At 47.2% G+C, this 20,916-nt stretch overlaps 2 protein-coding genes across 2 annotated transcripts in view; one reads left to right on the top strand and one right to left on the bottom strand.

Annotated features, from left to right (window-relative positions):
- LOC310753812 (inositol polyphosphate 5-phosphatase OCRL-like) overlaps positions 1 to 20,916 on the top strand; it is a gene marked incomplete at both ends in the record, with an annotated part of 1,016,056 nt that overhangs the window by 350,975 nt on the left and 644,165 nt on the right.
- LOC310753904 (magnesium transporter NIPA2-like) overlaps positions 1 to 20,916 on the bottom strand; it is a 394,748-nt gene that overhangs the window by 4,440 nt on the left and 369,392 nt on the right. The window contains exons 3-6 of the mRNA XM_083595259.1: positions 12,749 to 12,805; positions 11,705 to 11,795; positions 11,441 to 11,601; positions 10,563 to 10,909 (exon numbers count right to left, since the gene is read on the bottom strand). Of these exons, the coding sequence (XP_083451385.1) occupies positions 10,563 to 10,909; positions 11,441 to 11,601; positions 11,705 to 11,795; positions 12,749 to 12,805 (656 nt within the window). The remainder of the gene's footprint in view (positions 1 to 10,562; positions 10,910 to 11,440; positions 11,602 to 11,704; positions 11,796 to 12,748; positions 12,806 to 20,916) is intronic.

Raw genomic sequence — 20,916 nt, 5'->3', positions numbered from 1 at the left:
CTCACTCTCCCTCCCCTCCGGAGGAGACGCTGGCCCTGACACATGTGACTCTTCCCCCCCACTACGCTCTGGTGGGGAAACTGGTCCCGATCCTCCACTGCTGCTTTGGGGTTCCCCTCTGGCTCCTTGTTTCTGGTGCGTCCCCCCTGGGACCCCCCTTGCCCTGACCATCGGAGCCCCCTTCTGGGAATCTTCTGATTCGCTGGAGAAGCTCATAGAATCTCTCGGGCCACTGTCATACTCCCCTACGCTGCCCTCGGATTCTTCCCCTTCGCTCTCCAATTCCTCTCTCCCCAGTGCTCCTGCTCCTGATTCCCTGACATCCATCCCCCCCCTCGAAGCCCCCCCTTCCCCCCTCCCCCTCTTCGGGTGTGGGTTCCAGGTGCTCCAGTGCTGTGGGTGTGAGTGCGGGATACCATTCTTCCCCCCTGGTGTGCAGCCGGTCCGCTGGATCCGGCCAAACCGCAACGGGCTCGTCGACGTCGATTTCCTCTGCTTCCATCTCTCTGCTGTTGTGCTCGAATCCAGGATCCTCCCCCAACACGTCCATGTCCTCCCCTCCCCCGGGTACCTCTGGTGAGATTGCGTGTAAAGGTCCCCGCAGCAGCTCCCTGCGCCACCCCACCTCCGGTTGAGTGTCCCACCAATAGGAGCGGTCTGTGGCAAACCCCGAGAGTGACCCCTCCGAGGAACTTGTTTCCGGCGTCGTCTGCTCAGCTGATGAAAAACCCTGGAACGTGCTGGCTGAAAGTGTGGGTGTGAAAAGCCAGTCATCGAAATACTCTGCCGGCATAGGTCTGTGTGGGAAGAGTGCATGGAACTCGTCTTTGAGGTAGTGCTCCTCCACGGCATAGCACGGTACCCACCTGTTGGCGCTGGCTGGGGTACCTTCCCTGGCGAGGAAATATTCCACTCCCTCTTCTCCCCACCTCGAGTCTAAAATCTCCGTGACCTCGTTGAGTGGCGTCGCCCTCTGTGACCCCTCCCTCTTTGGAGGTTCGTTAAGTGGGTCTGGCGCGTTCCCTGGTGCCTGAAACCTGTGGGGTGCCCTGTAGGGTGTGAGCACTGACCTATGAAAGACTGGGTGCATTCTGGAGCCCTCCGGGAGTGTCAACCGGAAGGCCACTGGATTGATTTGCGCCGCGACCTGGTAAGGCCCCAGCTGCTTGTGTTTGAGCTTCCTCTTAGCTAGCGTCCTGGCCGGCACTGCCTGGGCTGCTAACCAGACCCAGTCCCCCACCTGGATGTCCTCCCCGACTCTCCTGTGCTTGTCTGCCTGCATTTTGTAGGCGTGTTTCGCCAGCTCCAATTGCCTTCGGAGTTGCTCGTGGACCTCCTGTAACTCTGCTGCTAAGTGCTCTGCTCCCCTTGGCATCCCCTCCCCCCTTGTCTCCAACCCCGGGAAGGTTCTGGGATGCCGCCCATTATTGGCGAAGAACGGTGTCACTCCTGTAGACCCGTGCTTCATGTTGTTGTAGGCAAACTCGGCCAGCGGTAGGTAGTCCACCCAGGTCGAGGGTTGTTGATTGGCGTAGCATTGCAGGTACTGCTGCATGATGGCGTTGACCCTCTCCACTTGTCCGTTGGTCTGCGGGTGTCGTGCCGACGCTAAGTTGATCTTGACGTTCAGGATGCCCAGCAGCTTCTGCCAGAAGCTCGAGACGAATTGGCGACCCCGGTCAGACAGGATGGACCGCGGCAAGCCATGAGCTTTGAACACGTAGTCTATGAACAGCTTGGCGGTCTGTTCCGCTGTGGCCACCTTCGCACAAGGAATAAAGTGCGCCATCTTGGTGAACATGTCTACGACCACGAGTACCGCTGTTTTGCCTCGCGAACTGGGCAAATCTGTGACGAAGTCCAGGGCCACTCTCTCCCACGGTTCGAGCGGCGTCTGTAGGGGTTCTAGCAGACCCGCCGGCTTCCTGTGTACTGGCTTGGCCCTTTGGCAGGTGTCACACCTGGAGACGTAATCCGCGACTTCTCCCCTCACCTTGGGCCACCAAAAGTCTCTGGTTACTAATTCCGCCGTCTTGTCCTTGCCGAAGTGCCCAGCGCTGGGCGCGTCGTGTAACTGCTGCAGGACTTTCGCGCGGAGGTCGTCTCCGGGTACGTAGAGAGCCCCTTTGCGGATGAGCAGTCCGTCTCGTATCTGGAACTCGTCGTCCTTCGCTGTGCCTCTTCGCACCTCCTCCATCTTGGATTGTGCGAACGAATCCGTCTGCAGCGCTCGACGCACCGCGTCCAGGTCCATGGCGGCTGAAGCGCACGCCCACGCTTTCGGTGCGAAAATGTGTTTGGCCGCCACCGGTGCCGCTTCCTCGAGATACTGCGGTTTCCTGGAGAGTGCATCCGCCATGACGTTGTTGTCTCCCGGGATGTATTCTATCCGGAAATCGAAATCTGCAAAAAACTCCGCCCAGCGGATGTGTCTCTGGTTCAGAAACCGCGCCGTGCGCCAGTACTCCAGGTTCTTATGGTCCGTGCGGACTTCCACTGTGTGTCTGGCTCCGACGAGGAAGTGCCGCCACGCCTTGAAAGCTGCATGAATGGCCAGCAACTCCCTGTCCCAGATGGTGTAGTTCTGTTCCGCCTTGCTGAGTTTTCTGGAGTAGAATGCGCACGGCCTCCAGTCCCCTTGCGGATCTTGCTGCAACAGGACGGCGCCCACCACTCTGTCCGAGGCGTCCGTCTCAACCCTCATTGGTCTGCTGGGGTTTACATGTAGCAGCTGTTCTTCGGACGCGAAGAGACGCTTGAGTCTCCGAAAGGACTGCTCCGCCTGGTCCGTCCATATGAACTTCTTCTTCTTGGAGCTGAGGGTGTCCGTGATGGCCGCCGTCTCCTTCGCGAAGCCTTTGATGAACTTGCGATAAAAGTTGGCGAAGCCGACGAACTTCTGGACCTCCTTCCGATTGCGCGGGCTCTTCCAGTCCAACACCGCGCGGACCTTGGCGGTGTCCATGGCGAGTCCCTTGTCGGACAGCTTGTAGCCCAGGAAATCCACCTCCGTCATGTCGAACTGGCACTTCTCTAGTTTGGCGTAAAGTCTGTGCTCCCGTAGCCTCGGCAGGACCTCCTTGACGTCCCTCTCGTGAGCCTCCTGCGATTCCGAGAAGATCAGGATGTCGTCTAGGAAGCAGACGCACTTCTTGTAGAGGAGTCCCGCTAACACGTGATGCATGAAAGCTTGGAAGGTATGGGAGCCATTTTGCAGACCAAAAGGCATTACGCGATATTCATAGGTGCCTAAAGGTGTAAACATGGCCGTCTTCGAATCATCGCCCTCCCGCATGCGTATAAGGTTGTACACCCCTCGTAGATCCAACTTGGTGAAGAGTCGTCCCTTCCTCACTGTCGCGAGCAGGTCGTCGATCTTGGGCATGGGGAATGCTGTGGGCTGTGTCCTGGAATTTATGAGCCTATAATCAACTATGAGTCTGCGTTGGGGCGTGTCCTTTTTCTTCACGAAAAACACGGGACTGCCCCCCACTGCTTTGGATTCTTGGATGAATCCCCGCTTCAAGTTGTGCTCTATGAACTCCCTGAGTTCTTGCAGTTCGTCCTCAGACATGGAATACAGTTTTCCAGTCGGCAGCGTCGCCCCCGGCAGGAGGTCAATCTTGCAGTCGTAAGGCCTGTGGGGAGGCAGCTTATCCGCTTCCCTCTCGCAGAAGACCTCCAAAAACTCCTTGTACTTGTTGGGTACCGCTTGCACCATGCCTAGGTGTAGCTGCGGTTCATCCTCTTGCCCCTCTTCTTCCTGGCAGGTCCGGATGCAGTGTTCTGCGCAGTAGGAGAAGCAGAAGGTCAATTGACGCTGGTACCATGCTAATGCCGGGCTGTGCCTATCCAGCCAACTCATACCCAACACTATGGGCGTGTCCGACAGGTGAGTGACGTTGAAGCTGATGACTTCGCGGTGGTTTCCAATTTGCATCACCATAGGCGGTGTTTGCTGTACCACCTCTCCTCCCAGTAGCTTCCTGCCATCGACCGTGACAACGTTTAGGGGCATCGTGGCTGGCAGGAGTGCTATGCGATGTTGCTTGATGAAGTCCACTCCTACAAAGTCTGCGTTGCTCCCAGAGTCAATGGTAATTGGTACTTCCAGGGTGAGCCCATTGGGCAGCTGGAGCGATGCGGTGAGTTGCACCACTGGTTTGGGTGGGAGGGGGTCTGTGGGCTGTAAAATCTCTGGGGACTGCTTCACTGGCTCGCCTGGTTGGGCCCCAGTGGCTCTGTTTCCAACCAGGCTTCTTCTTCCCCCTGCAGCTGTTCTGGCTGCTGACCTGTTCCCTTTACTGTTGCTGAGGCTGCAGTGTGCTTCTGGAGCCTCTGGGGACACTCTTTGGCCATGTGCTGTGCACTGTCGCAGATGTAACACTTCCTGGTCCCTCTAGGAGCTTTCGCCTTGACTGCTCCCGGTGTATGGGCTCTGCTGGCAGTCTGAGCCCTGGCACCACCTATCTCCATCGGCTCTTCCCCCCTCCCCAGTGGAGGCGTGGATACCGCCCGCCCTGTCTCTCTGGGTAGAAAGGGGGTTGTCCTGGCTGGCGTGCTTGCCCTACGTCCTTCCTCCCTGCTCCAAGGGCATTCTTCCAGGCGCACTCCAATCGCCAGCGCTCTTTGGGCAACTTCTTGGGTGCTTTTGGGTCTTTCTCCTCTTGCCAACTCATCTTTAACGGCCCCATTTAACCCCTCCCAGAACAGGTCTCTGACGGCAATGGAGTCCTTTTCCCAACCCAGCACGTTCACCAAAGCAAAAAAGCGTGAGTGATATTGCCTCACCGTGGCTTTCCCTTGCTGCAGCCCATGCATTTCCCTCCGCGCCACATCCACATCTACCGTTGATTTAAAACAAGCGTCCATAGCTTTCATAAATGCATCGGAATCTTGGAGGGCGGGGTCATTTTCGCGCCACAAATTCCGCAGCCACGCTTTAGCTTCCCCATGCAGATGAGTAATTATGAATCCCACTTTCTCTTCCTCATCTCTAAAGTCTTTCCGAAGCAAATTGAGCGCGTAAACTATGTCGGCTCTAAAGTTAGGGTATTGCTGCAGGTTCCCGTCGAAGTGGGCTACTATGCTGCCCCCCCCCTCTTCCCGAGGCCAACTCCCTCCAGCTTGGATCCTGGCAGCCCCTCTTTGCCCCAACGTTCCCACCTGGTCTGCAGATCCTGGCAGAGCGCTACTGCTTCTTCTTCTCTTTTCCTGGATGCTGCTACTTCTGCGTAAAGCGTCGTGACTGCTTTTTGCAGTTCTGTCACCTTCTCCTCTGTAGTCATCTTTGCCTATCTTCGTGAGCTCGCAAAACACCAAGTCTTGCCCCTCGCTGCACTAACTCACGCTGCGAGGTTTAATTCTGATTGTTGAGAAGGGTCATACTGTCAGAGCTGCCCAAGGTCCCAGCTCACAAAGGACCAACGCTGCTTTGTTGTTAAATACAAAAGTCTTTATTGAAGTTCAGTTTCACTTCCAGAGCCGCAGCGCGCAGCCCCACGTCTCAAGCTTTAGACCGCTGATGACCCTTCTGAATCTCCTCCCCCTGTACACCAATTTAAGACCCTCGCCTTGCTCCACCTTTTCCGCTGCTCCTTCCTCCTCTGGGTCCGCCTGCCCGCCGGGGTCTCGCCCTTCCTAGCCTCTTCTGACGCTGATTCCCCTGAGCCTTCTCCCTCCCTCCGGCGGGCTTTAGGAGCTGGTTCCCCATCCGGGTCTCCTGCTGTCCCGCGCGCCTGTACATTTGAACTTGGCGCGCACGCCCAGCCAGCAGTTTTCCTCCTAACCGTTTCACTGCTGCTGTCACTGCTTCCCCCTTCGGGTGGGCTAGCTGCAACTGACCTCCCCTCCATTCCCCCACTCTCCGATGGAGGCGTGGTCAGCCCTGACTCACTCTCCCTCCCCTCCGGAGGAGACGCTGGCCCTGACACATGTGACTCTTCCCCCCCACTACGCTCTGGTGGGGAAACTGGTCCCGATCCTCCACTGCTGCTTTGGGGTTCCCCTCTGGCTCCTTGTTTCTGGTGCGTCCCCCCTGGGACCCCCCTTGCCCTGACCATCGGAGCCCCCTTCTGGGAATCTTCTGATTCGCTGGAGAAGCTCATAGAATCTCTCGGGCCACTGTCATACTCCCCTACGCTGCCCTCGGATTCTTCCCCTTCGCTCTCCAATTCCTCTCTCCCCAATGCTCCTGCTCCTGATTCCCTGACAGCAGGAGATCCTTAAAGAGATAAAGTTACATCAAGTACAATATATGAAAATGATAAACCAGGAAATAGAATGGAAAATTAAACAGATGAGACAAAAGACATTTGAATCGGCAAATAAATGTGGGAAACTGCTGGCTTGGCAAATGAAAAAAAGACAGAAACTTAACACTATTACAAATTTGGAAGTAGAAGGGAAAAATATACAGAATCCAGTGGAGATTAGAAAATGTTTTCAGAGGTATTTTAAACAACTATATACACAGGAAACTCAGGAACAAATGGATATTGATTGTTTTTTGAAAACAAATGGATTACAAAAAATCTCTCAAGAAAATAAGCTAATGTTGAACTACAAAATAACGGAGCAAGAGATAGAAGGGGCCATCCAGAACATGCAATTGGGTAAATCCCCAGGACCGGACGGTTTGACTTCAAGATACTACAGATCTTTGAAAGAATGGATAATACAGCCTTTAAAGGAAGTGTTTAATGGAATATTGGAAGGGAAAAGGGCACCAGAGTCGTGGAAGGAAGCTTATATTACACTTATACCGAAAACAGAGTTTGAGAAGACACAGCTTAAGAATTACCGCCCCATATCTTTGCTTAATGTGGATTATAAAATTTTTGCAGACATTTTGGCTAAGAGACTAAAAAAGGTATTAGTAGAAGAAATTCATAAAGACCAAGCTGGTTTTCTCCCGGGCAGACACTTGTCTGACAACACGTGGAACATAATTAATATTCTAGAAAAGTTACAAGTGAATATTAATACTAAAGCAGTTTTGATATTTGTGGACACGGAGAAAGCCTTTGACAATATTTCTTGGAGTTTTATGAAGAAAAACTTACAGGGGATGGGGGTTGGTCAAGGTTTTGAAAATGGTATAGGGGCAATTTATTCAGAACAGAAGGCTAAATTAATTGTGAACAATGTAATGACGGAAGAATTCAAGATAGAGAAAGGAACACGACAAGGTTGCCCAATCTCTCCATTGTTTTTTATATTGGTCCTGGAGGTTCTTTTAAACATGATTAGAAGGGACCAAACAGTTAAAGGTATACAAGTTGGAGCTAAACAGTACAAACTGAAAGCATTTGCTGATGATTTGATATTGACATTACAGGAGCCAGAATCTAGTACCAAAAGAGTACTGGAACTGATCCAAGAATTTGGACAAGTAGCGGGATTTAAGTTGAATAAGATGAAAACTAAAGTTTTAGAGAAAAAATTAACAGTGATGGAGAGAGAAAGGTTTCAGAAGGAGACAGGGCTAACACTGGTTAAGAAAGTGAAATACCTAGGGGTTAACATAACTGCCAAGAATGTGAATCTGTTTAAGGATAACTATGAAAAATGTTGGATGGAAGTGAAAAAGGATTTAGAAATATGGTCAAACCTGAAGTTATCATTGCTAGGCCGAATTGCTGCGATAAAGATGAATGTATTGCCAAGGATGCTGTTTTTGTTTCAAACATTGCAAATTTTGGATAAAATGGAGTGTTTCAAGAAGTGGCAGAGAGATATCTCTAGATTTGTCTGGCAGGGCAAGAAGCCTCGAATAAAATTTAAGATATTAACTGACGCTAAGGAAAGAGGTGGATTTGCCCTGCCAGACTTAAAACTTTATTATGAATCAGCCGCTTTTTGCTGGCTGAGAGAATGGATGCTTCTTGAGAACACTGATGTGTCGGATTTAGAAGGTTTTAACAACATTTTTGGGTGGCATGCATATTTGTGGTATGATAAGGTCAAAGCACACAAAGCGTTTAAAAACCATATTGTCAGAAAAGCACTGTTTAATGTTTGGATAAGATATAAGGATTTGCTTGAAAATAGAACCCCAAGGTGGCTGTCACCAATGGAAGCGAAGGCTCAGAAAAAGCTCAGTATGGAGGCCAAATGGACGAAATATTGGGAAATTTTGGAACAAGAGGGAGACAGATTAAAACTGCAGAGTTTTGAAAAATTAAAAAATAGAGTGCGAGATTGGCTCCACTATTATCAGATAATGGAGGCATATATTTTGGATAAAAAAATTGGCTTCCAGGTGGAAAAATCAAAATTGGAAACAGAACTGTTAGATTCCAAAATTAAGCATTTGTCAAGAATGTATAACTTCCTGTTGAAATGGAATACTCAGGATGAAACGGTGAAATCTGCTATGTTTAAATGGGCACAAGATGTTGGACACAACATTATGACGGCTGACTGGGAACAGTTATGGACCACAGGTATGAAGTTCACGGCATGCAATGCCTTAAGAGAGTATATAATGAAAGTGATATACAGGTGGTACATGACACCAGTCAAGCTTGCGAAAATTTATCATTTGCCCGATAATAAATGTTGGAAATGTAAAGAGACTGAAGGTACATTCTTTCACGTTTGGTGGACATGCCCAAGGCTTTCTGGGAGATGATCTATAATGAAATGAAAAAGGTATTTAAATATACCTGTCAGGGAACTGCCATCGGAGCCAAGAGTGGAGGTAAGGCTCCCCAACGATGCAGGAGAAGGGACCAGCAGGGAGAGAGAGAACACTTCCTTTGGGGAAGGAAATCGGCGTGACACCAGGAAGAAAGGGGAGCAGGGAAGGACTTCGGAGACATGGCTCCAAGACTCTTCCACAGAGGCCAGCGGGGAGAGCCCAGGAGCTCCGCTGGCCACGCCCACTCTGCGCAGAAGACTTCCACGCAGGGAGGCTAGGCGGAGACTTGGCGTCAAGCAGCTTTTATGTTGGAAGAAGTTCAGGAAACACCCACTGACGGATTCTGCCAGTGACTGACACAGCCACGGAGAAAGGGCTGTCCAGCCAGGGAAAGGTTTAGCCAGACAACGTTGCCTAGAGCAGCAGCCCCCTTACGCACGAGCAACCCCAATTCCCTTTACAATACCTTTCTGAAGAAACCAGAGGCCTTTCTCCTGGGCATGGTTGGCCAATTGGTGCCAAAGAAGGATAGAACTTTCTTTATGTATGCTACAACAGCAGCAAGAATACATAATAATAATAATAATAATAATAATAATAATAATAATAATAATAAATTTTATTTATATCCCGCCCTCCCCAGCCGAAGCCGGGCTCAGGGCGGCTAACAACAATCAAATAATCAAACAATCAAATAAACCAACATTCTAAAAATATTTCATTATAAAAATTAATTAAAATCAAGTTGATGGCAACCATTAAGCAAAACTCTGTGCAGGTTGCCAGAGGAGGGAGTCAGGCTGCGCCCTGACCAAAGGCCTGGTGGAACAACTCTGTCTTGCAGGCCCTGCGGAAAGATGTCAGGTCCCGCAGGGCCCTAGTCTCTTGTGACAGAGCGTTCCACCAGATTGGAGCCGCAGCCGAGAAGGCCCTGGCTCTAGTTGAGGCCAGCCTAACCTCTCTGAGGCCTGGGACCTTCAGGATGTTTTTATTTGCAGACCGTAGGTTTCTTTGTGGGGCATACCAGGAGAGGCGGTCCCGTAGGTACGAGGGTCCTAGGCCGTATAGGGCTTTAAAGGTTAAAACCAGCACCTTAAACCTGATTCTGTACTCCACCGGGAGCCAGTGCAGCTGGTATAGTACCGGATGAATGTGGTCTCGCAGCGAAGACCCCATAAGGAGTCTCGCCGCGGCATTCTGCACCCGCTGGAGTTTCTGGGTCAGTCTCAAGGGCAGCCCCACGTAGAGCGAGTTACAATAATCCAATCTGGAGGTGACCGTCGCATGGATCACAGTGGCTTATTGCAAAGTATTGGAAGACACAAGATCTACCCACCCTGGAAGAGTGGCAGATGAAGGTGATGGACTACATGGAACTGGCGGAAATGACTGGCAGAATCCGAGACCAGGGAGAAGAGTCGGTGGAGGAAGATTGGAAGAAATTTAAAGACTATTTACAGAAACATTGCAAAATTAATGAATGTTAGAATGATGATGGAATGAATTTATGTGATTTTAGCAGAAATGCTACAAAGATTTAGGAAAAATAGACTGTTAATTGGTGAAAGGAGGGAAAGTAAAGTTATATTAATATCAAGATAAATTTACAGGACAAAAATTTGAAAAGAGGGAAAGGATTTGCTGAAATGGATAATTGACTTAGAATACAAAAAAAAGGAGGTGTGAGGAGGTCAGGGAAATAAGCTAATGAAAGATAAGTAATGGGAAGATTTGCTGTATTTTTTCTTGATTTTTCTTTTTGCTTAATGGATTTCAATTCTCTGTTCTTTCTTTTTGATTTTTCTTTTTTCTTTTTTGTATTTTATCTTTTCTTGTTTAAAATGATGTTTTTTTTCTTTTTCTTTTTGTACTTCTAAAAACTTTAATAAATATCTTATATATATAAAAAAAAGAGAACGGCAGAGCAAGTCATAACTGCTGTGGTGAAGAGGACGTAATAGATGGGGGTGACTACAGATGTGTTGAAGATATCCAAGGCCTTGTTCAGGTAGTTGATCTGGATGCTGATGGAGATCACAAGGCAAATAAAAAGCAAATAGCTCAATGGTTCCTTCCAGACAGGCTTCCCAGCAAACAGTTCTTTCAGGGCAATACCCAAGCCTTTTGCAGACGAGACAGAGAGCGAACCAATGGCAGAGCAGATCAAAACATACACTAAGACATTGTATTGTCCATAGCGAGGCCCAGCCACAAAGATGAGAAGAGCTGAACTCATCAGCATGCACACAGCAAACACTATAAATCCTGTGGAGGAGGATAGAAGAGAAATTGCTAAGGACAATCTGAATCTTTTAGGTGTAGCTTACTTCTGCAGGATGTAGACAGTTTTGTTCAGATCAATGAGTGCACAAGCTAGATTCAATTAGTAGAATCTGGTGAGTAAAATACATAGAGGAAAAAGTATAAGCAGCAGAGCTTAGACAGTGGCTCAAAGGATAAGACACATAGCCCCCAGCTTATAAATTTTTTTTGCACTGGGCTTGACTAGAACTAAGACCTTCCTCCTTCAGTTGCTTGTACAGTTTTTCAGAGCACAGTGTGCTTTAGAATTCTTATCTCACTGTTATGGTTCAAAGCCAACTAAATGTCATCAGTGGGGGAATAAAGAGAATAAAATAGGTGCTATAAAAAATATTCACTCACAGGTTACTGATTATCAACATGAGTTTTCATTCAATGAAATTAAGAAAAACACTCAATTTCTGTCAAGTCCCCCTCCCCCAAAATGGTATTCTGTTGGTGTACAATAGGTAAATGAAGAGGGGCAGTTAATACCTGGATCCTTTAGTTTCTCCGCCATTGACTCCAGGCTGGGGACCTCTTCCTCCTGTGGGGCATGGATGACCATCACAGTGGAGCCTAAAATGCTAAGGATACAGCCGATCTTCCCATGGATGTTTAGGTGCTCGTTCAGGAAGTAGGAGGCTAAAACTGCACTATAGGAAGATACAACTGTGTTAAGAAAGGACCTGAGACTGGCATGTTTGTCTCCAGAAAAGGGCTAACGGATTAGGAAACATCTGATCATGTTGTGCTTACCTGACTAAAACACTTAATGCTCCTAGAGGAGTGACCAGTGTTGCTGGGGCAAAAGCATATGCAGCAAAGTTGGCAACTTCTCCAATTCCCACTGCAAGAGAAGCAGTTTGCCACTGGCACAAAAACTGTTAACAAAGAGCAAATTTCATCTTCCTTTGAAACAGGTTCACACCTGACTACTCCCTTATGGTGGGTAAGAAAATCAGGTGACCAGCAGGAGAAGTCTTCTAAATTCAGCATTATCCCCTCCACCTCCTGTCAGTAATCTACAAATGACTAAGTTATTAGGCAGGCTAGTAATGATTTTAAATAATGATGATGATGATGATGTACCCCATCCATTTGTAGATGCCCCAGCCACTCTGGTGGTTTAATTTGCAAGGCTGCTTTATGATAAAGCTCCTTATATCAAGGAGCAATGACAAACCTAGACAGCATCTTAAAAAGTAGAGACATCACCTTGCCAACAAAGGTCCGTATAGTAAAAGCTATGGTTTTCCCAGTAGTGATGTATGGAAGTGAGAGCTGGACCATAAAGAAGGCTGATCGCCGAAGAATTGATGCTTTTGAATTATGGTGCTGGAGGAGACTCTTGAGAGTCCCATGGACTGCAAGAAGATCAAACCTCTCCATTCTGAAGGAAATCAGCCCTGAGTGCTCACTGGAAGGACAGATCGTGAAGCTGAGGCTCCAGTACTTTGGCCACCTCATGAGAAGAGAAGACTCCCTGGAAAATACCCTGATGTTGGGAAAGATAGAGGGCACAAGGAGAAGGGGACGACAGAGGACGAGATGGTTGGATAGTGTTCTCGAAGCTACCAGCATGAGTTTGACCAAACTGCGGGAGGCAGTGGAAGACAGGAGTGCCTGGCGTGCTCTGGTCCATGGGGTCACGAAGAGTCGGACACGACTAAACAACTAAACAACAACAAATACCAAGGAACTCATTGGGAGCTATTGGAGGTCATGTAAGAAGGCAAAGGGAATAATTAAAGTTGTTGAAATGTAGGTGAAGATGGTAAAATCTTGCATGGAAGTACTTACTAGTTAGCAGCCCTGCCCACCACATCCATTCCTTCAGATATGCATGACCCCCTAGACCTGTGAAGAGAGAAAAGAAACCAAAGGTGAAGTTTAAATGAAAACAGAAGCTGGCATGGAAAACTTTTTCAAACTCTTAAGAAGCATGGACAGCAATGAGGAAGGGAGGGGAAGATGACTGCCAAATGTTTGAAGTAGGGTTTTGAGCTCTAAGGCCAACTCTAAGGCAAGTTTCTGCTCTATAACCAACCCTTAGCATTTGGTTTTATCCTCTCTTCCATTTTATTTCTTAACTCCTTTTAGTGCTTCATTTTGTTGTTTTAATTTAATGTTTTATCTCATTGTTTTATTCTCCTAATTCCCCTAAACTGAGACTGCATGAAGCTGGGCTGGGCTGGGCTGAGCACTTTGCTAGGCAGAGCCAAACACAAGGTCAAGCCAAAGTTTACAAGATACTAGTTATAAATTGAAGAAGAGAAACATCTTGATTATCAGAACTGTTGACGAGCGAGCCCAGGTGGCGGCTGCAGAGAGTCTCCAAAATGCTCCCTTCTACTGGATGGCACTGACACCGGACTCGTAAATTCAAGGCCGCCACATTTGGAGATAATTGATTTCTGAAAACTGCCAATGAATAATCATAATTATTATGGTACTTACTAGAAAGAACTGCAAAGATCTGGGAATCATGCCAGATACGTTAATCAGCTTCCCAGAACCCCGAAGGAGACAGAGCAAAATCACACATTATTTTCTCCAAAAGGAGGAGAGTAAGAGGGAGCTGAATGAGTTAATTCTAAATGAGGCCATTCCTCCTCCTTCCACTGTTCTGGACTGGTCAACTCATCTTAAAGGGCTCCGACAAGATTCCGAAAATATTAACTACCCAACAAACCTGGCTCAAGAACTGACCTTAGCTGAGAAATCCTATAAGGCAAATATAACCCAGAGGCCACCTTCTGAGCTTGGAAAAAACCAACTGGTTACTTCCAAATTTACTCAAACAGAGGAGAGAGACAGCCATCTTCAGGACCAGTTCCACTTGATATGCACGGACCCTCCAGCATGAAAAAATTTATAACAGTAACAAATGGACTACTTCTGACTCTAGTGGAAAATTTTACACCTCAAGAAAGAGGCACAGAGCCAAATGTTACGATAATGAAGCAATGCTGCTGCAAAGTCCTAGCTTGAAAAGTAAACATGATGGGAATGTTGGACTGCCCATGGGAAAAAGAGGGACAGTCAATTCACAGTGCGAAGCACCGGAATTAGCTCAGAGTGAAATATGAGCTCTTCCGTTTATTCCTGTCCGGGATGTACAGGAAGTGTTTGTCACAACACTGCTGGAGTATGGAGAGAGCAGTCATGTTTTTTGTAACGCTGCAAAGACAGAAATAAAAGCATGTAAATACGTTTCTGTCTATCTCTTTCCCCTGCCTGGGGAGGCAGGAAAGAGGGGTGTGTTCTTCTCACGTTTGAGAAGAATCGCCGATCGAGACCTTGCCTGTGCTTGCTGGGGAATGCAGCCAGGGAGGTCAACAGGGACTCAAGCCAGGTGCCTGGGACTGCTGCCAGCTTCTCCTGAGAAGGGCTTGAATTTCCCAACATATGGTAGCACCGAGCCGATGGCATCGATCCATGAAAGCAGCTAAAGAGGTTGATGGATCGTACTTCATCCTCTGCAAGGAGATAAAGGAGTTTGTGGTAGCGTGCGGATGGAGGCTACAACGAACGGCTAAACACCGGAGCAGATGTTTATGCTGATAAGCAAGGAGCAACGGAACCCCAAGGTATGCTGATTTATGGCTAAAAGAGTGAACGCAGATTGATACTTCTCTGGTTCACAAAAGCTGTTTTTTGGATAAAGAAACAGCACTGGGAGACAGCCACATTCCTCGCATTCTTGGGACTGATAACGGTTTGCTGCTCAAAGCCTGGAATGTCCAGTTGCTAAGCAACGAGACGTCAGTCTTTTCAGCTTGAAAAGTGGAAAATTACTAGCCAACACGGAAGTGAGGCTGGGATTGTAAGAGGCAAGAAAAACAATGTTTGTTTTGACTGCTATCTCACTGCTCTTGGAGGGACTTTCCAAAGCAGCCTGCGTTTAGCTGCCAGGTGCAAAGAGTAAACAGCCAGCTCTTGGATTTTACAAGCTCACTGCTGAAAGCTGAGGCTTGAGATTGAGATGGCTTTGTTCTCTCAGAAGCTCCGAAAAGCTTGTGAACCTGGAGTGAGAAACAAGAGCCGAAGGTTGACTACCCCAGAAGGGGAGAGCCAAGATGACGCTGGCCAAATTCCTGAAAGCTAAGGAGAGCTTTGACCCCAAAAGGGGGAGTGAAGGAACTGTTGCTGCTGTTCCTGTTCCTGTTCTTGCTGCAACAGATGTCAAAGACAGGGGGAGTTCTGACACCCCCACTGCTAGTGCAAGTGAAGAACAGGCTGTTGCTTTGAACGTTGTCCGTTGTTTCAATTGTGGACAGACTGGGCATCTTCAGCGGAACTGTAAGAGGCCACGTCAACAGAAAGGAGCTAAAGGGAGCTCTGCAAAGCCTGAGGCATCAGGCAAAAGTCATACTAAATCCCAGATGAAACCTGCAAAGGCATTGCTGTCAACAAAAGCCGCATTTTCAATGGAGAACGCTTTTGTTCTTGACACGGGTTGCACGCAACACATGACATCTCACCGAGAACTGTTTTCAACGTTTAAGAAGCAAAGCTTCGCTGTGAAACAGGCCAATGGCCAGGAGCTGGAAGCGACAGGGTTTGGAACTGTGTATCTTGAAAGTCTGAACTTGACTATTAACAATGTGTATTTGGTTCCTGATTTAAAGTTCAATCTGCTGAGTGTTTCGCAGATCACAAAGAAAGGACTGACTTTGTCCTATGATAGAGAAAGCTGCAAAATCTACAAAGATGGAGAGCTGTATCTTTCCGCCAGAGAGAAAGATGGACTGTATTTGTTGACTTTTGATCAAAGTGATTGCATAAAGTGTAATGCATCTGAATCTAACATGATTTCTCTTGCAGGTATGGCGAACGACGTCCGGAAGGCGACCAAAGTTAACAGTGCATTTCAGCGAGTGTATGCTGATGCGATTGGTCCTCTAGCCCCATCTAGAGGCAATGCAAGATATTATCTTGTGTGTGTGGATTATTTCACTCATTATGTATGGATATACATATTGCAGAAACCACAGGAAGCCTTAGAAAGGTTTAAAGAGTTTTGTGACAAGGTTAAAACTGTTCATGATGCTAACATTGATTGTCTTTTCACAGATGAAAAGCCAGTTTTTCTTTTACAGGATTTTCAGGATTTCCTGGATAAGAAAGGGATAAGGCACAAGACTGCTGTTTCTGCAGGAGCATGGAACAAAAGTGTCTGTGTGCAAGTGAACAAAGAATTGCAAAATGGGATGAAGGCGCAATTGCTGAGTTCACATTTGCCACATGAGTTTTGGGCGGAATCGCTATTGTGTTTTTGTTACTCGTGGTTGAGAAAGGTTTCAAAAGGTTTGGGATGTTCTCCTTTTGAAAAGCTATTTCACAGAAAACCTTCTGTAGCCCATTTTAAGGTTTTTGGGTCCCAAGTCAGGACTGAAGCTCCAGGTGGAGTAAAGAATGCCAGAGGCATTTTTGTGGGTTATGAAAAGGGTCTCTACAGAGTAATTTTGTCTGAATCTGGTCAAGTAATTCTCACAAAATTTCTAGAGAGTGCTCCTGAACAGGAGAGAGTAATTGTTCACACATTTCCCACTGAGGACAATTCAGATGATGATGATGATTTTACTGGTTACAGTGGTACTGAGAATGACAGTGATAGCTCAAAGAGCTCAGTTGACTCAGTCATTGAGAGGAAATCTCACACAACGGCTAGACCTTCACAGGTGGAGGACGAACCACTGTTTACTATTGGAACTGGTTCTTCAAAGAGTCCTGAGACTGAACCAGTGAGCAGAGAGGATCAGCACCTCATACGCAGGTCTGAGAGAGTTACAAAGGGTGTACCACCCAAGAGGTATTCCAAAGAGTATGCTAACTCAGCTGTTGCATGTGTTACTATTGTTGACAACTCAAGACAAGTTGAAGCTGTGTCTGAGTCAGAGACAAAGACACAAGAGGGAGTTGCTAAGCGTAACACGACATTCCCTAGCCAAGGTAATGCAGATGCACTCATTCCTTGGAAGTCAGACAACCAGAGAGGTACACTGGGGAAACCAGTGGCGGGTAGTTCCAAGGGTGGAACTGAAACAACAGGGGAGTGTTATATGTATAACAACTGTTTGTTTTCTTTTCTGAATCAAGCTATGTTCGCAGCGCACATTGATTCTTATGGGGGAGTATGGTACGATAATGAAGCAATGCTGCTGCAAAGTCCTAGCTTGAAAAGTAAACATGATGGGAATGTTGGACTGCCCGTGGGAAAAAGAGGGACAGTCAATTCACAGTGCGAAGCACCGGAATTAGCTCAGAGTGAAATATGAGCTCTTCCGTTTATTCCTGTCCGGGATGTACAGGAAGTGTTTGTCACAACACTGCTGGAGTATGGAGAGAGCAGTCATGTTTTTTTGTAACGCTGCAAAGACAGAAATAAAAGCATGTAAATACGTTTCTGTCTATCTCTTTCCCCTGCCTGGGGAGGCAGGAAAGAGGGGTGTGTTCTTCTCACGTTTGAGAAGAATCGCCGATCGAGACCTTGCCTGCGCTTGCTGGGGAATGCAGCCAGGGAGGTCAACAGGGACTCAAGCCGGGTGCCTGGGAATGCTGCCAGCTTCTCATGAGAAGGGCTTGAATTTCCCAACAACCAGCACATATGAATCACCCAGTAACCAGCAAGAAGTCACAAAGATATAAACCAGAAGCAAAAAAAATAAAGCAAAAATATCAAAACACTAAGGAAATCAAAGATAACCCATCGCACTCGCAAAAAACAATGGCAGAAACTTTACAACCTACTTCCACCATCCTCTACACCAGGCTTAAATAAATCTGCCCCACGGGGCAGTAAAGAGAAAGACAAAGTTGGGATTAAACAAGGCAAAACCCCAGTTAACACCTGAGGAGGAAATCCCGAATCAGAGCCCTGAAACAAAGGTAATAACAGAAGTAACATCTCAGAGCCCTGGAAGGAAACCAATTAGAAATACAGGTATTAAATAGGACATGGCCCACAATATTGATGGTGACATACTACAGGACTGGCAAGTTCCAATCTAGAAAAAAGGTTGGAACCTGATACTAATCCCTCAAAAACTTGTATATGTTAACTACCCAAAACTGAAGGGCTTCCTCTCACGGATAGATCGCATATTGCATTTCCTGAACATCCTGAATGATACGTTACCAGGAGTAGTAAAGGCAAACAATATTTTTTCTATAGAGTACTTACATTATGATGGTTACTCTGTATGAGCAATGATCACCTTTCAAGATCAAAATTTGGCCAAACTTATCCACAGATCAAGACATCTATTCTTAAAGGAAAGGATAGCAATACTAAGATTCTTTGAAAATAGGGTACCATTGACCCCCCTCTTTGATGCCAAGTGTGATAAGCCAATGGTAGAAGAGGACCAGGAAAAATCCAAAAAGGAGAGCCAACCCCAAAAGGTCTGGTCTGATCATCATAAACAAGAGACCCCAAAATTAAAAAGGAAAAGCATACCCTTACATGATTTGCAATGCCCTGTGAGCGAGCGAAAGGACAATTTCTCTACAGAAGAAAACACTCTAATAAGTCAATTCTGGTCATTTCTGTCCTCAATCCAAGCTGAAATTCTAGAAAGACATTAAGAAACAGACTGGCTGGGAAAGACGCATATAATGATTCCAAGGAGGATGACCTGAAAAAGGGCCAGATTTCCTCCAAAATGATTCCTACACAGGAATATAACTCAGCAGATTGTTATCCACATAACCTCCAGGTAAAGGCAGAGATAAACCCGCCTTTAATTATGAAAGCACAACACATAAGGGAGGGCAGTATATCGCCCCCTAAAAGGAAAACCACCCCCAAGGAGATCTCTCTGGGCTTTTGAACTAAAATGAGATATCTAGATGAGGAGGAACTAGGTTTCAACCAGACAGAACATCCTCCGGAGGAGGCCTCGCAAAACAAAGGTCCTATGACTACTAATGTGAGCATCTTACATCCACCGTCCGAAATCATTGAATGCCTGGGCAGCTTCCCGTGTAAGGATACCACCAGAACAAATGACAGTCAGTTGCCACAAAAAATGGCAAACTCCAAAAGTTATCCGGAAGACAACTGACAAAGAAGAAGAAGAAGAGTTTGGATTTGATATCCCACTTTATCACTACCCTAAGGAGTCTCAAAGTGGCTAACAATCTCCTTTCCCTTCCTCCCCCACAACAAACACTCTGTGAGGTGAGTGGGGCTGAGAGACTTCAAAGAAGCGTGGCTAGCCCAAGGTCACCCAGCAGCTGCATGTGGAGGAGCGGGGACGCGAACCCGGTTCACCAGATAGCAAGACTACCGCTCTTAACCACTACACCACACTGGCTCTCTTCTTCTCTCTAGACTTCAGCAAAGCCAAAGCCGACTTTAGCCTTCTAACATGGAATATCGCAGGCTGGCCTAAAAAGGCATCTGACCCGTCCTTTGTTAAATTCATTCAAGGTTATGACATTGTATTTTTACAGGAGACATGGAGTACAAGCGAAATAGATGTCAACGATTTTTCCTCGTTCTGCCTCTCAGGATCACCAAGCAACAAAGGGGGCCGAGTTAAAGGTGGTCTGTTTTCTGATAAAAAACTTCTGGTCCAGGCTGGAATCGTACACTGACAAACTGATGAATCAGTTGTTGGGAAACTGTGTACGTGCAGCTACTCACACAGAGTCAATTAAGGTTTGGCAGACAGCCAAAAGGTCATGTGAAGGAGGAAGTCTGCCTGGTGATAACAGAGACATGGAGACAGCTCCATGATTGGTCAAGCTCTCTCAAAGGAGTGATAATTAATGGCCTACTAACTGGAATGTGTTAGTTCAGAGGTTCAGAGTTCTGTGTGTCATTGTAGGAGTTGTGAGTCGTGTATGAGAGAGCAAGCTAAAGATCCGTGTTCTGTTCCTGTAAATAGTCCACTGTATATAATAAACACCTAACTACAAGTTCCTGCTTCCTGCTTCGTCTATCCTGTCTGCAGCCAAGTCGCCAATTGCTTCTGTGGATTCTGCGTTTGCTCTGCTAGGTCTGGTTAAGGTCCTGCAACTAGTCAGAAAGTTGCGAAACACCAATAGGTTTTGCCAATATCAGTTCCCTGTAGCCTCAGTGATAGTGGCAGGCAACTTAAATGCTAGAATTGGCCAGTCTGACAATGATTTATATGCTCACTTCCACGAATCGCCACCCATCTTAGAGGAAGCCCATTCTATACCAATCAGGCACTCAAAACATAAACATAACATAACTATGCAGGCCTGTGCCTATTGCGCTTGTCTAACAAGCTGGACCTGGTTATATTGAATGGTCGTGCCAAAGGGGAGAAGGTTGGGGAATTCACATTCATATCAAATGTAGGAGCCTGTATAATTGACTATATTATGGTGTCATATAACCTTCTGAATAGAGCTCTTGAGTGCAAAGTGGAGGAGCTGGTCAATAGCGACCACTTACCTCTCTGTCTCCTCCTAGATGCAAGAAAGGATCTATTTTGTACTGACAAACTTGAATTCCCCAGGTCCAATGACATGGAGTTGAGGTTCTAATGCATTAGAAAGTCCGATGAACTGGATGAAGAAGTATCTGGGAGCTAACGCTCAGATATATTCCTCATTAGGAGAGACAACCTCTTAAACTCCTCATGCCCTGAAACTAGAAAAAAACTTGTTTCAGGATTTGATTTCACTTCTTCAACCCTATTTGACCCCCCAAAAGGCAATGCGATGGCCATTATACTCCAACAAATCTAAACCCTGGTTTGATCAGGAATGCCTCGCTATGAAGCGCTCTTTGTTGGGAAAATACAGGAACTAGAGGGACTTCCGGTCGGCGCCAGCGTCTAATGGCCGCCTCCCGTTGAGCTCCGCTCAGGGAGGCTGCTTCGCGAGTTCGGGTCTGACCGCTACGGCGAAGCGGGGACCCCTAAAATCTCAGGCGCAGAAGCCTGAGAGCAAGGAGGCTCGGTGGGCACCTTAAGCGCCCCCCCTCA

Source organism: Podarcis filfolensis, assembly GCF_964270895.1.
Source record: "Podarcis filfolensis genome assembly, chromosome: W".
In the NCBI taxonomy this organism is placed as follows: Eukaryota; Metazoa; Chordata; class Lepidosauria; order Squamata; family Lacertidae; genus Podarcis; species Podarcis filfolensis.
Note: the sequence above shows the minus strand (reverse complement) of the source record. Positions and strands in the feature narration are given on the sequence as shown.